At 48.9% G+C, this 15,354-nt stretch overlaps 1 protein-coding gene across 1 annotated transcript; it reads right to left on the bottom strand.

The window, feature by feature from the left end:
• Positions 1-5,916: 5,916 nt before the first annotated feature.
• Positions 5,917-13,982, bottom strand: Calm1 (calmodulin 1). The gene is made up of 6 exons (NM_031969.3): positions 13,866-13,982; positions 11,196-11,226; positions 9,481-9,624; positions 7,490-7,596; positions 6,975-7,110; positions 5,917-6,830 (listed from the first exon to the last, which is right to left on the bottom strand). The coding sequence occupies exons 1-6, from the start codon at positions 13,866-13,868 to the stop codon at positions 6,802-6,804; spliced, it is 450 nt and encodes a 149-aa protein (NP_114175.1). The 5' UTR covers positions 13,869-13,982; the 3' UTR covers positions 5,917-6,801.
• Positions 13,983-15,354: the final 1,372 nt, after the last annotated feature.

Here is a 15,354-nt window from a genome sequence, read left to right as displayed (position 1 = left end):
GCAACAGTGAAGAGATTGCTGTGAGTCTCGGAAGAGACTTTGGACTTTTAAACAGTCTTGGGACTGAATGACAGTGAGGAGTTTTGAACTTGGACTGAATTAATTTTGCATTCTGATGTGGCCACAAGCCTGTGGGGACCAGGAAGTAGAATGTAGTTTGAGTGAGAGTGGCCCCAGGCTCACATGTTTTGTGGAAATGTTTGGGAAGGATTAGAAGGCGTGGTCTTGTTGAGGAGGTGGGCCCACTAGGGTGGGCTTTGAGGTTTCAAAAGCCCACATCATTCCTAGTTAGCGCTCTCTCTCTCTCTCTCTCTCTCTCTCTCTCTCTCTCTCTCTCTCCCCCCCCCTCTCTCTCTCCTCTGCCTCTGGCTCCTGAGTGCACCACCACTCTATTTTATTTTTAATTGTGTGTATATGGGGGTTGTGAAGGGACACATGGTATGGCTCTGGCAGGCCTTGCCCTTCTCCCCAACTCCCTCTTGATAAAAACTGTTGGCTTGTATATTCCCAAAGCTACCCCCAAGCTCTATTTCTTATTGGCCATGTCTTCCTCCTAAGGCTGACTGCCAAGGTCCAGCTAGCAAAGTACTGGAGTCCAGCAATTAAAAGTCCGCTTTGGCTCAGCTGTTTAACATGTCCAGTTAAAATTAAACATCCTAACGTGGGCTTCCCTTTTCCTTTATTTTATTTATTTATTTATTTATTTATTTATTTATTTATTTATTTATTTATTTTGGTTCTTTTTTTCGGAGCTGGGGACCAAACCCAGGGCCTTGCGCTTCCTAGGTAAGCGCTCTACCACTGAGCTAAATCCCCAGCCCCCCCTTTTCCTTTATAAACCACTTGCCTATGTGCCATGGGAGCCTCCTCTCTGCCCCCTCTCCCTTGCCCTCTGTCCCCCGTCCTTGTCTCTTATTTGCTGCCCTTTGCCCCTCTAGGGTAAATAAATCTCCTTTGTGCTGAGGACTGGGGTGTCCTGAGTGGAGACTTCCTTCCAGCGGATATGAGCATCTGAATCTGCAGACTTGGGATTCCCCACCTCCGCCCCCCTAACCTGTGCTGATGTGGACACTGAGAACCAAACTCAGGTCCTCTGCAAGAGCGATGTGTGTTCTTAACAGTCATCTCCCCTGCAGTCCCACTGGACATTGTTTTGTATTTGTCCGACAGGGTACCACGGTAGCCCAGGCTGTCCTCACACTAGCTGTATGTGTGGCCTGCAGTTCCTGAACTTCCTGCCTCTACCGTCTGTGTGCGGCACCACAGTCATGTGCCACACACCCCAACATAGGATGGATCCTTTTCGGGGCCTCCTCATATATGTTAAGCCTGTGCCCCACAGTGCTACAGATTTCCCCATTTCCTTTTAACAATCTACTATCTTAAGTCTTGATGCCAATGCTAATCTGTCTGGGGGAAGAAAACCTACATTTATTACCAAATGAGTAACCACAGAGAAATATTGCAGTTTAATGAGCATACTAAAAACTTGGAAAGGGGAAGAAAATTAGTTTAAAAGCAAATTCTACATGCTTCTACGAAACCAAGGCAGACCACATTCTAATAAAATCCTCAAGAACCCATGGGGGTCTGAGGGAGGGGTTGTGAGATGGCTAAGCTGGTAAGGGTGCTGACTCAGCAAGACTGGCAATCCGTTTCCATCCCTGGAACCCACATATAGGAGGAGAAAAATCAACTCCACGAGTTGTCCTCTGACCTCTACTTGTATGCACTGTATGTAGCATGTGCATCTACACAACCCCACACACACACATATACTCGTGCATGCGCGCGCGCACGTACACACACACACACACACACACACACACACACACAATGCAGATGCATGTGCATATACAAGCACACAGATATAAATAGAACTGTGAAGGATTCTCAAAGGAGAGCAGGTCCTCTCTTTGGTCCTTGTAAAACTGGAGATAAAAATGTTAAGATGGTGACATCTGAAACACTCTGAAAGTGTCAATTCACGCTCATCCCAAAGGTTGCTGACACACGCAATGAGTAATGTTTGGGGGCAGGGACCGGCCTCCTGCCACCCCCAGCCCCTAGTTCAGACTGTCAAGATGGGAAACTGGCCAAGCCAGCCTCACAACCGTGCAGTCAGTTTTGAGGTGTGGCTCTGCAGTGTGAGCCGGCTCCTCCCCCCACCACCCCCCAGGCAGAGAGTGGAGGGCAGTCAAAGTGAAGCCGGGAACTGTGAGAGAGAGGGCTTGTTTTCTTCCCTTCTAAGGCATCCTGAGTCACCGGGTGCCTGGGACACTTCAGTTCAGATTGGTGATGTGCGTGTGGTGCTCCGGCTTTTTGTTTCCCTGCTAGAGCCACTCACAAACCATTGCAGGGTCGGCTGGACCCGGCCTCTTACAGGCTCAGTGGTGCCTCCGTTTCTGTCCTGGGGGAATGGCAGTCACTTGTCCACTTCCTTCATGGTCCCAACCGTAAGCTTAGCCTCCATTCTACCCACCGAGATGGAGCTGCTGAGAATGTTGGAGTCCCATTGTCATCTCAAAGGACACAGCAACTCCTAAGGGACTTCATTCTTTAGGCTTCAATTTTGGTTGATTTAGACACTAAGTGATGCCAAGAAAGTGTGGGCAGAATCCCAGAAAGCCACGGACGCAGGGACTGGTCTAATCTTGTTTTCAGGCCGAGATGGAAGGGAACCTACCCAAGACTACCTGGGGACACACCTGAGCACAGCCCTAACATCCCAGGGTGGACTTCTGTCCTCTAGGTCTACAACCCTGTAGTCCCAGTTTGTGTGCCCAGGAGGGCTCCCACCCACTCTCTCCAGCCCTCCCTGCATCCTTAAAGGGAAGTAACTAGGGGAGGGAGTCTGGCTGGGAACAAGCTTCTGGTGCAGCACCATGTAGCTGCTGCTGCTCCTCCTGCCTCTACCTCTCCAGTGGCCAAAGTGTGTTGAGATTACACGTGTCATTGCATCCAGCTTATGATACCCGATGCCGAGTATCAAACCCAGGACTTCACATATGATGGACAAGAACTCTACTAACTGAACTACACCTCCATCCTGCCACCTAAAATGTTCATCTTAAAACTTTAGGGTTTTTTGTTTTTGTTGTCTTGTTTTTTTGGTTTGTTCTGAGTCTCCATTTGTACCCTTAGCTGACTTGGAACTCAAGTAGACCACGCTGGCCTTAACTTCAAGAAATCCATTTGCCTCTGCTTTACCACGGCCAGCTTAAAAATACACTTCTCCAAGTGATATTAATCTGCTCAGAGTTTGGGTAACCCCCACAGTACTGAATGCTGGAGCAGACTTAGGCCCTCTGTTGTCCCTGCCACCTCTGGCTTCACATGCTCAGCTGCTGCATAGCCTGGGGGACTCCGGGGAGGTCTGTCTTGTACAGCGCAAACGGGACTGGAAGCTATGAGTGCTAAAAACCTACACAGTTCACAGTTAAGAGATGAAAGGCTGCAGAAATGTTTATTGAATACAGTGCCAGGTTTATAAATAAAACTTATTTACAGTTTCCATAGAGTTGGTCCCCCGTCAGAGAGGTGGTTAAATCTCCAAGACAGTTTATCTCAAGATTTACACAACGTCCAAGTACATCTCCTTTTCAGACAGCCACAGTGAAGGGTGACTTCGGTAACAGAAGGACCACCACCATCCTTGCTATAGGTGTTTAATGAACATTGCAGGTCTAGGGGAAGAGCACACATCCCTGATTTCTAACTCAAGGGGAGAGAGAGCAAATAATCTGTCTCCTACTGGACAACTTCAAGGGGTGTTGAAGAAAATAAATAGGTGGTTGCCAGCCGAGTGGGTCGGTTGAGACACATCAGTGTAACTCTGGTCGCTGCCAAAGAGAAATACACGCAGGACACACAGTCAATCATTCAAATGGTTAAGGAAACCGAACTAAGAGTTGACTTGACCAAATTTACAGTCTTCATTCAAGAAGAAGCTCCCAGGATGCTGAGGGGTGAATGGTAGATGCTATCCCTCTCGTGTGACAGAAACACTAGGCCTACTGGACAGCCATTCCGTACAATATTGGTTACAAGTTGGAGACATGCACTTATAAAGAGAATATAAAAATATGTACAATACCTCATCTTCAATGTGTTAAAGTTGCTCAGAGACACCAATTGAAGTGTGCAAAAATTTGTCAAAAAACCAGAAAAAGCCTTCCCTGGCAACAGTACATTAAAGCCCATCTGAACTATCAAGATGTCTGCCTTGTTCAACAGCTCCCCCCAACAGACAGAAAAACTTACTGTGTAGACGTTTACCAAGGGCTCAGCAGTTTCTTAGGGCAAGTCTCAGGCTAAAGCAGGATGCCAGCTAACCAGTCACTTTATATATATATATTTATATAAATATATGCATATATTTATAGAGTAGTTATAAGTGAGGGACAGTTTACAGGAAAGTACTATCCAACTTCAGGGGTACTGCCTTGACACCCCACTCTTTCTACCTCACGAACTCAGACTGCCAACACCAAGCCCTGGGCTGCTTGTGCCCCTGGATGCCAGAAGGCTGAGGAGGTGGGGGGACTCTGCCTCCTACAGTTCCAAACTCCTGCTTCCCACTCCCCGGGGGTTAGGGGTTTCCGGTTCCCATGCAGGATCCCTGGCCACACAAGAATCCTGTTTAGAAGGTAACCTTTTAGGACAGGCTACGGAGCTGCTAAAATATTGTCTACCCAGCTTCTACAGACTTGGTAAATGGTTAAAGATAGGGGGTAAATTGTTTTTAAAAAGCCACCTCCGACCCCCTTTGAAACTACCAAGAGGTAACAGACCACAAGCCTGAGACTGGGTCATCGACTGGGCGACTTAATCCTCTTACACAACATATCCACGGCCATTCACTTCACACCTGGAGCCCTCAGTCCTCTCTACCAAAAGGGAATACCTACTGAGTCCGATACTGAAGTCAATTTACCACCCATCGACCTGTCTGCCAACCACCCAGTCCAAAGATGAGCAGAAGCGCTCAGGCAATGTCTTCCTCTCTACTGCTCTGACCCATCCCTCTGGCAGAAAAGAAAAAAATTCTAAGGAGCTACAAAACGCCAGAAAGACAGGGAGCAGGAGAGGGAGCAACCAGGGGTCTGTAGGTTACCCCGAGTGCACCCGTGTGGTTGCCAAGGGCTTCTCATTGCCTTGCTACAAGCCTGCCAGCTCCCTGCCACCCCCGAATTTGGAAGCCAACACTCCTTATTAATCAGATACAGCCAGTTAACACCCTGAAAAATGTACAAGGCCCTTGTTTTAAATGCAACACACTTCTAAGGGGGACTTTTTAAATAGCCCAGTGCCTTGGGCTAAGGGACCAGTACCAGCACATCTACGTTTTGGTTACAGGTTCGTAATTAAGACACAAAATTCATTCTGGGATATTGTTTTGCTTTCAAGACAGTGTTAAGCATTAACTCTACTTAGGGGGAGAAAAAGCAGTGAACTTAAATAATAAAAAAGGCTAAAGTTAAGTATAACCATAGATTAAACTGAATCAAAGGTAGTGTCTTTGACTGGCCTGCTTCCACCAGACACAGTGAGTATAGGATTACACACACACTAAATCATGTCTCCTGCACAGATGGCCTCAAGTACTTCAACAGGTCAGCAGCAGCACAGCCAAGACATCCTTACTGAATGCTTGAGGCCTTCCTTCACTAGGGCTCTACTCCAAGTATCAATTCACCATGATTTGCGCATGCGCGCAGATTTGAATAACTAGACTTACATGGTCGTAGATGACAAAGAATCTGTCTGGTTTCAGGGGTTGATGCTAGAGAACCTGGGCGGGAAATCCAGCTTGTACTGGACGCTGGGTGTTTCTATGTCCGCTGACCTCCCCTCCAACGGCCTTGGCCTTGTCCCCCTTCCAAGCTCAGCTTTACAAACCATTTAACACCACTTTTAAGTTAATGGTCTTTTTATTGGAAAAAAAAAATAAAAGACTAGCATTTACAACTTGGAATGGACGTAAATTATAATTTCCTGAACAGCAATGTTGATGGTGTGCTCAAGTCCACAGACACAGCCTACTCTGCTGGCTCCGAGTCATGGTTCACAAGGTTTTAAAACAGAGAGTCCAAAGATGCTCCCTTAGTAAACATTTCTTATTAAAACGTGTGTGATTTGGTGACAGCCTTGTTCACTTCACTCCAATGCAATGTGCACAGCGGTGAACCATCACACTCGGGCTCGCCACCAGGGTGTCACTGTCACCATGGGATTGGGGCACTTGAAGAGGACTGTCCTACATCTAGGGCTGTGTCTCAAAGTTTAGCCTTCACCCGTTTCCTGCACATCATCCTGAGGTAAACCAATTTTAAATGTTTGTTTGCGGTAAACTGGCTGCTGACATTTATCTGAACAGATTGAACTAGAAGCCATCTGAGAGTTTGAATTTGTTTTTTCCATTTTTCAGTTTTAATACAAAGGCCTGACTGTGCTCAATCACCAAGCTGCATGCATGAGAAACTGGCCAGCCCAGACAGTGTGTTAATCATTAGCAAATGGAACTTGAAGGAGTCCACTAAGTGCTTCCTTATAAGGTAGTACGAGTATTTATACTGTAAAACTCATGTAGGGGGCTTGATCTTTAGGGGGCAGGACCACCAACCAATACATGCAGATTTTGTGTGTGGACAGAAGGTACTTTTGACATTCAGTTTTGCTAGATACAAACAGAATGAAGAAATGAACTTTTTTCTTTTTTCTTTTTTTTTTTTTGTAAGAGGTAAGTAAAAGATTTCAATTTGATTCTTCTAGAGGGGGAAAGTAGTTGAAAGTAGGTCTTCATTTTGCAGTCATCATCTGTACGAATTCTGAAAAGACAAACAACCATAACGTTTCAGTATTTGCAAAGGCTCGAATGAACACAGCTACCGTGTACAATACCCTGGTAAGCATCCACAGCGGCTGCTAACTTGCTGTAACGACCTGAAGGCTACGGAAAACCAGGCCTTTACCTTCATAGTTGACCTGTCCGTCTCCATCAATATCTGCTTCTCTGATCATTTCGTCTACTTCTTCATCTGTTAGCTTTTCCCCGAGGTTTGTCATGACGTGGCGCAGTTCTGCCGCACTGATGTAGCCATTGCCATCCTGTGAACAGCAGCGACGTTACAAGGCAACCGTGGACAGAGGTCCTAGGAGAGCAGCTCTCTGAATGAACCTGCTCCTCCTTCCAGAGTGACTACTAGCTCTGCACACCAGCCCTCCTCCCATCCCTAGACGACACCAGTTGTCAGACACAGAATGCAGAGGACAAGCAGTCAGACACCGAACATAACAAAGACAGGGACAGTCAATTCAGAATTTCCCTCTGCTGGCCCTCACCTCAGTCAGGCCAATACTGTCACTTACAGGAGACAGATTAAAGGGTCAGACATTCAGGCCAACTCTACCCAACCAACAGGTACGACTTTCAGCAGCGACAGCACAGGGCACCATGAAATGTACCAAGGCGAGTGTGCAAGATTACCTTGTCAAAGACTCGGAATGCCTCACGGATTTCTTCTTCGCTATCTGTGTCTTTCATTTTTCTAGCCATCATAGTCAAGAACTCTGGGAAGTCAATGGTGCCATTCCCTTTAATTGAGAAGGAAAAAGTTCATGCTGGATACGCATCACACAGAAACTGCTGAGCAGTTATGATCTTAGAACCACTGCATGGAATGTTCAGGATCTGGTAGGTAGGATTCAAGTGGCAGCCAGATCCATACACTACTGTTTTTCTTAGGTTGACCTTCTGTAGCCAAAATGCTCCAACAGCTCACAGAACAATGTCACGTGAATCCACTGCTAGGCGGTGCCCACAGCACTTACAGGTGCAGAGGACGCTGCACACCTGAATCCTCACCTATGAAAACAGACTAGGCAGGTCCAAAGGAAAAGGAAGCATGCGACTGCCCCCAGGGAGAATCCTCCAGCCTGACCCATAATGCCTAGTGATGTACCCAGTGCTTTAGAGAAGAAAACACCCTGCTTCAGCCTGGCCACTCTCCCTAGCCTTCCCCAGGTGCACTCGCAGCCCTAGTCCACAGGCTTTCTAGCCACGTCCCCACCCAACATGGCCTTTTTTGGTACTGGGGATTGAACCCAGGGCCTCTCACACTAAGCGCTCACTCTTACTCCTAAACCCCCAAATTCTGCATCTTCATGTTCCATGAAGGAAAAGAAAAGCTCAGAAGCCATTTTCAGTTCAGGATCATTAATGTTCCAGAAACTGTCAGAGGAACCCACTCAACAGCCAGTGTTTCCAGCCACTCCTTTAAAGCTAAGGGATACAAATTCCCAAAGACAAATCCCAAATAAATGAAAATAAAATTAGGAAAAAAATCAGTTCTTTACAATTCACTTCTCACTGGAACATTTAAAACAAGTAACTTCCAAGGCTGGTGTGTATGGATGTTTAGTGCCCTAGGTTCGATCTACATGGCATACCAATATGCGAACACAGCATCAAAGATTCTCTCAATTCTTTGAGATTATTTAAGTAAGACAAAATAAACCAACCACTAAGTGCTACCTATAAGCATGAGATCCTCTGGTATCAAAGCAAGGCTTTATACAACCTCTCCCGCCATGCCCTCTGATAGTCAAATCCACCCCACTGAGCCTGGCCTCCCAGGATTTGCATACACCAGCAAAGGCCCCACCCATGTTGCCATGACCCACGTTGCCATGCGGTTGGGTCATCAGCTAGACACTAAAAGCAGCACTGAGGAAAAGAATAATCTTTAGAAGTCTCTCAATGCGCACAGAAAACCCAAGTCTACCACACTTCATGGCGCCTCACTTTTGCAAATGTCTCCTCTCACAGCATCTGTCTAGAGAGTATAGCTTGGATCCACATTGTACCTTCTTGGCTCCTTTAAAACTTAGCATTCCTAGATAGAAGTGACCTCCATTAGGGGAGGGGACGCCTCCAAACCAGTGACAAAAGGAGCCACAAGCTAGTAATCTAGAGTGTGACCGTCATGGGGTAGCTGCTGGCTCTGGCTGGCCCTGAGCCTTACACAGCTTCCCTTCTCAGATTCCACAAATTCCTCATAGTCTTCAGACACTGTAATATCTAGGGCTGCTCCCTCCAGCCGCTGCCCTCCGGCTCTTCCTCCTCTGAGAAACAACGGCCCCTTTAAGAAGCAGGTTCTCTGGCTACTTGTTTTTACCCCACCCCACCCCACCCCTTGCCCCTTAGCAGGACTTGGTGCAGCCTCAGCAGCTGATAAAGGGATGGAGCTGTTGGTCCCAGGAAGCAGAGTGAGCAGAGTCATCCGACCCAGGCAGCGCTCTAGACGGCAGCAGAGCCACCTGAGGGGCGGGCCCATGATCTTCTAATGTCAGGAGGCCAGGCAGCCAGGGAAAGCAATTCTGCACACCACTTTGCTCTAGGGACCTCACAAACATTCCGTAACAAGTCTGAACCTGAATCACACAACACCGGCGCTCACTGAGTTCCAAAGCCCTCACCGTCGGCATCCACCTCGTTGATCATATCCTGCAGTTCAGCCTCTGTTGGGTTCTGACCCAGTGACCGCATGACAGTCCCCAGCTCCTTTGTTGTGATGGTGCCGTCCCCATCTTTATCAAATAGGGAGAAAGCTTCCTTGAATTCTGAAAAGAGAAGTTGACTCTTTAGAACAAGTGTTTTTACCCAACACTCCTGTGATACACACTTCCCTGGGGCTTTTCCAAGTTACCAGAAACCACCTGGTCTCTATCTACCGAAATAATGATCACAATAGAGCTGTTGGTCCAGTTAACACGGCAGCCCAGAAAGCAGACAATATCCTCTGACCGGGATCAATAAAATCTACGTTCTAAGAAAACTAGCTTGGATGTACTTAAGTTGGTGGTTACGAGTAATCTGAGACAGCCGGTTGATTTTCCCGTCACAGTGAAGTCCCCTCAAAGAAAGCCCTTTCACAGCGCTCTTCTATGGCCACAATGGACTCTTGTTCCATAGCAACATGGTTGGTTACTAGAAACGTTCTCCCCAGGCAGCCACCACACCCTTTCTGTCACATCCAGGACATTTTTTTCAGAAGTCCCAAAATGGAAATGTTTAGGTTTATTTTATCTATAGTGTCTGGCGGCATCCCCTGTGTATGTCTATTTGTATACCACATTCGTACGTGCTATCTGCGGAGGGCGGCATCGGACCCCCTGGAACTAACTAGCTATGAACCACTACAGATTCCCATACGGGTCTGGAACCTAACCCAGTCCTCTGCAAAGCACAGCAAGCGTTCTTCCCCGGGGAGCCACCTTAAAACATTAACAGGGTAAAGTTGCTGGGCAGGGTGGCACTCCAGAGGCAAACTACAGACCTCTGTGAGTTCAAAGCCAGCCTGGTCTACATAGAAAGTTCCAGAATAACTGGAGTTACATGGTAAGATATCCATCTCAAAAGAAAACCCAAGTTGATGTCTCTCACTTTCCAATTATTACAGCACTAATTTTTTTTCAGTTTTTTTTTTTTATTTATTTAATACTTAATAATAATTCTTTGGTTTCCGGGCAAACATCCCCCTCCCCCCTCCCCTTCCCTATGGGTGTTCCCCTCCCAACCCTCCCCCCATTGCCGCCCTCCCCCCAACAATCTAGTTCACTGGGGGTTCAGTCTTAGCAGGACCCAGGGCTTCCCCTTCCACTGGTGCTCTTACTAGGATATTCATTGCTACCTATGAGGTCAGAGTCCAGGGTCAGTCCATGTATAGTCTTTAGGTAGTGGCTTAGTCCCTGGAAGCTCTGGTTGCTTGGCATTGTTGTACATATGGGGTCTCGAGCCCCTTCAAGCTCTTCCAGTTCTTTCTCTGATTCCTTCAACGGGGGTCCTATTCTCAGTTCAGTGGTTTTACAGCACTAATTTTTACCTTTTCCGTGTGTTTTAGGATTGCAAGCAAGAGCTTTCCTGGTGGATTACTAAAAGATGTGTGGCCCAAGAACTATAAAGCCCATTTTGGAGTAGCTGCTTCAGCGGATCTAGTTCTATAGCGGCCATGCACACCCGAGTGCGACAGGCGGAGCAGAGTCCATTCCATGTCATCTCTAAAATATATGACCTCACTGTTGCTGCTTAAGAATTCTTAGAAAACCCCATGGATCAGAGATGGGGGCGACAAGAGAGCCAAGGCAGAGCCTAGTTCCAGTTTCCAGGGTACTCTCCAGAGTCTTCAACTTACCAGCAATCTGTTCTTCAGTCAGCTGATCAGCCTACACAGAGAAAGGAAAGATCATAATTCAATCTAGACAAGTTCAGTTGATAGTAACCTGGCTTTCCTAATTATACTTTAAAATTGTGTTTTTTTTTTCAAATCAGTATTTTAAAAAAGTGCTCTGGACTCATTAGTACTGGCATTTAGTGACAGTCGCTACAATAAAGGAAAAGTGTTCAGGATAGCTCAACAAAAAAGGGTGACAAAGAAGTGACAGTCTCTGCTGGCTTCATTTCTTTGGCCTGCGGCTTGCACTAAGCACTACAAAGAAACCAGTCAGCAGCAATGTGGGAAATGGCGCCTCTAGTGGCTGAAGTGCCCGCAGCACCAGCTGCAGCAGCAGGCAGAGAAGGAAGAGCGCCACCTACTGCGCCATAAACACTGCAGTTGCTGATTCCATCCAAGAGACCCAACCCAATGCCGCGGACAAGGCAGCCAGGACCAGGATCCTGTCCACGGGCAGGCTTTTTAATGCACCTTGCGCATAGCTTTGGGTCCTCCAAAATCTCCACACTGGCGTTACATAATGGTATTGGGCTGGATTAACAGGCTTTTATATCCATTTTATGAGAAACAGTTAAGTGGGGAAAAATATACAATAATGGGTTACCCACCCAGGTTTCATTTCAGTATAATAAATGCTTTCCAATCATTTAAACTAGGCAGTTAATTGCTAAAAGCCTACCATTGACAACGGCTAATGCCTTTCAGTCAAATTATCCTACGATTCTGAAGCTAGGAAAAAACCTGAATCTTAGGACTGTTATAAAACTGCAAAAAAGATGAGCACGGAAAACACAATTATGAGGCAATAGGTTACCCCTTTCCTCGTGTACAGGAGCAACTATTATCATTTCCTGGTATTAATCCTGCCCATCTTAAGACTGACAGGAAAGCTGCGTATCGCCAATACTCGGTTTTTCCATGTTCTAGGTACTAAATGGCCACAAAGGTGATTTTCACGTGCACTATTTAGTCTTTGCACCTCTGAACCTGTGCCTCTAGCCAGGAGAATATATGTTTCTAATAAAGCCAGTTACAAAATAAACCCCAAGAGGAATCTGATGGCACTGGAGTTCATTTCTTTTCCGTGGCAATTCACCTTATATATCGACCTGGGAGAGAAAGAACTTCTACTTTTTTAAATTTTAAGTGGGTCTTCCCTTCTATCTATTACTGGAAGCTACTTTTAAGGCAAATGGAGACACGATTTATGTAATGCTCGCCATGTCAGTCTTGTACGACAGGAAGCACTGCCACACCTCGTAGGAGAGGAGAAAACGGTCAGCTCACCAGAGAGAGGAGTTCCACCTCCTCGGGAAAAATTCTGACTAGAGGCCTGTCAAGTGCATCTCCACCTTCGGGACAACGACTCCCCCACCTCACCCCCAAGTCATTCTGGCCCTGGGTCAAAGGCGTTCCAGAACCTGCCGGGAATGATCTAGTCGCCTTGCCAGGGCAGAAGGTGCTACCGGTGATGTCAGCTCTGCCTGGCGAGGGAAAAGGGGGCCGCGGCACATGCACAGGGCCAACCGCATAGTCGCATCTGGCAATCCAGAGGCAGCAGAGAAAGCGAAAACGTAGAGATGGGCATCCCCCTGCCGCCCAGGGGGTTAGCTAGCGTGAGACAAGGGGCATGCCGGGCGAGGGGCCGCACTAGGGTGAAGACCCAAAGGGGACCCAGGACCGTAGTGCTGCCTATCCCCAGCACCTCCCACCGCTCCTGCTCCCCCAGGCACTGAGCCTGCCGCCGCCTCCTCCCCAGCAGAAACTTTGCGTCTCTAATGGAAACCGAGGAGCGCGCCAACTCTCTCCTCCCCCGCCCTGCCGCCCCAATTAGTGTGAGCCGAGCACCTCCCGCGGGAAGGGGCCTCCCCGCGGACACGAGCGATCGCGCCCGTCCCGCGCGGCACCAGGAGGGGGACCGAGGTTGCACGGCCTAGCCACGCGCGCGGCCACCCTGCGGGGCCCCGCCCGGGAGCAGGGCGGCCGCTTCCGCCCTCTCCGCCCCCCAGCCTTCGCCTTCCTGCCCCCAACCCCACCCTTCCCCGGCTCCTTCCTTCCAGCTCACGCCCGCGCCGCGCCCCCCGGGAGGAAGGACGCCCGACTGCGTTGGTCAGGGGGTCTGAAGGTGGCTGAGGACACGCGGGAGTTCGCGGTCCAAGTCCTGTACGCCACCGGCTCGCCTCGACCCATTCATTCTCCGCGGTCAGGGACTGGCTACCGGGACGTCGCGGCCTGCCCCGCCCGGCTCCCCCGCCCTGCTGGCCCGGGCCGAGGCGCTGCGCTGCAGGCAGCCCGGGTGCGGCGCGCTGGATGCAGTGGGTGCGGGGCTGACGGAGGGGGTGGATGCGGAAGGCCCCGGTGCAGCTGTGGCAGCGGCTCCAGCCCGCGCACAGCCCACTGTAGAGTCCAGCCCTAGAGGCGTCCAAAACTCAGAGGAGGTTCCCTGGCAGCCAAGGCGGAGATGCAAACCCGAAATACATCCCCTTTCCCCGCTGCTGCTGCGTAACACCTGGCAAAAATGGGTGGGGGGGTAACCTCAGCCAGGAAAAGGGGGAGCCCCAAGACTCAACTACAAATCTGTTCAGAAAGCTTGGGCAGCTGCTACGTCTGCCACTGCCGATCCCAACCTACCATGGTGCGAGCGAAGGAAGGAAGAGCGGAGCAGGCGAGGGTGGCTGCACCAGCGCAGGGGCTGTGACCGCCGAGATGCCTCCGCTGCTGCTGCTAACGCGCTACCTGCGTTGTGCGCTGAGCCTCAGCCGCCGCCCGACTGCGAGTAACGGCACCACGGACACGAGACTCCCAGCACCACTGCCGTAGCGCGAGCCTGTGTGCCGCGATATATATACGGTGCGCGGTATCCCTCCGCCGCGGCAGTACCGCCTCGCGCAGGGCGGCGCTGCGACAACCGGACCTCACCGCAAGGCTCCGCCCCCAAGGCGCGCCCGGCGCGGCGGGCTCATTACGCGGGCAGGGGTCACTTGGGAGTCCGGGACCTGAGCAAGGCTGCTGGCCTGTTGAGACAAGCAAGAGTCCTCTAGAGCTAGAATGCCTGCGTAGCGAGACCTGGGGTCCGCCTCGGCCTTCCAGCTGCGTGTCGGTCACTCAACTCCACTCCACCTGTGTGTCCCCCTCCCACCACTCCTGGTGGTTTCGAGGTTGCAGAGCCACCGTCCTGGGTCCCCACAGGGGAGGACCTTCAGGAGGTCCAGGGGCTGAGGACAGCCGCGGGGAGGGGGAATCGACCCTACAGTTTTAGCTGCAGAGGAGAGGGGACTGTGTTTGGAGACAAGGTGGTTGGCCTTTTCTCATTTTGGAGAACTGTCCGAGGCACAGTTAGAAGCTCAGTTGCTAAGTGTGTGTCGTGTTTCCATGCTCAATCAGTCTAGTTTTCCTGTTTTTACGTACCTACTAAAATTTTAAAGATGCTCGAAGATTTGTTCCTTGCTGGGTTTGTTCCTTATTTCCTGTGGCAAATTCTATTCGGCCTGCTCCTAAAATTAATGTAGTGAACAGCTTATGTAGACCTCAAAGCCCACGTTTCTGAGTTTTTCCTAATTGTCCTGGTCCTGAAAATTCATAAGTACTAAGAAGGGAAGAGATACTCAGAATCACTCTGGTTACAGCTGGAACTTACACAGCCCATTGATTCTAGTAGGGAGCTCGACTATCTTAATTACGATCTTAATTATAGTCCTTAAATAATGTTTAAATCTTTAAATTTACTATTCTTCATTCTTCTGTAAACTAGGGTGGGGGTGGGGAGGACAAGAAAAAAAAAAAACTCCTTCGGGTCTTTGGAGCCTGGAACTTAAAAAAAAAAAAAAATCTTAAAAAATGCTGCAGTCTCTTTTCTTGCCAAGACGGAGCACAGAATTTGATCTTTTGTTTGCAAGGCCAGGACAAGCTGCAGGTTGTTTCTTCTTTCAGAAATTGTGATTAGCAAAATGTGTGATTAGCTTGCTCCTCTCCGGAAAGACTAGTTATCTTGTCTCTTTCTGGCTTTGTCAAAGTTTGCAGATAGGTGTTTTAAAAGATTCAAAAATGTGCCTGAACATTGCAAATGCCGGAGGACTTCTTAGGCTCACCTCAGACAGTCTGTCATCAGCCGTGGGACTGC

This window comes from Rattus norvegicus, chromosome 6 (genome assembly GCF_021556685.1).
Source record: "Rattus norvegicus strain SHRSP/BbbUtx chromosome 6, alternate assembly SHRSP_T2T, whole genome shotgun sequence".
Taxonomy (NCBI): Eukaryota; Metazoa; Chordata; class Mammalia; order Rodentia; family Muridae; genus Rattus; species Rattus norvegicus.
This window is presented reverse-complemented; position numbering and strand designations above follow the sequence as displayed.

Excerpts from the sequence above, each read along its gene's own strand:
- Calm1 (NM_031969.3), bottom strand. Across the intron at positions 7,597-9,480 it reads CAACGAGGTGGATGCCGACG|GGAATGGCACCATTGACTTC; the intron begins GTGAGGGCTTTG and ends TCTCAATTAAAG. Across the intron at positions 6,831-6,974 it reads CGGACAGGTCAACTATGAAG|AATTCGTACAGATGATGACT; the intron begins GTAAAGGCCTGG and ends TTGTCTTTTCAG.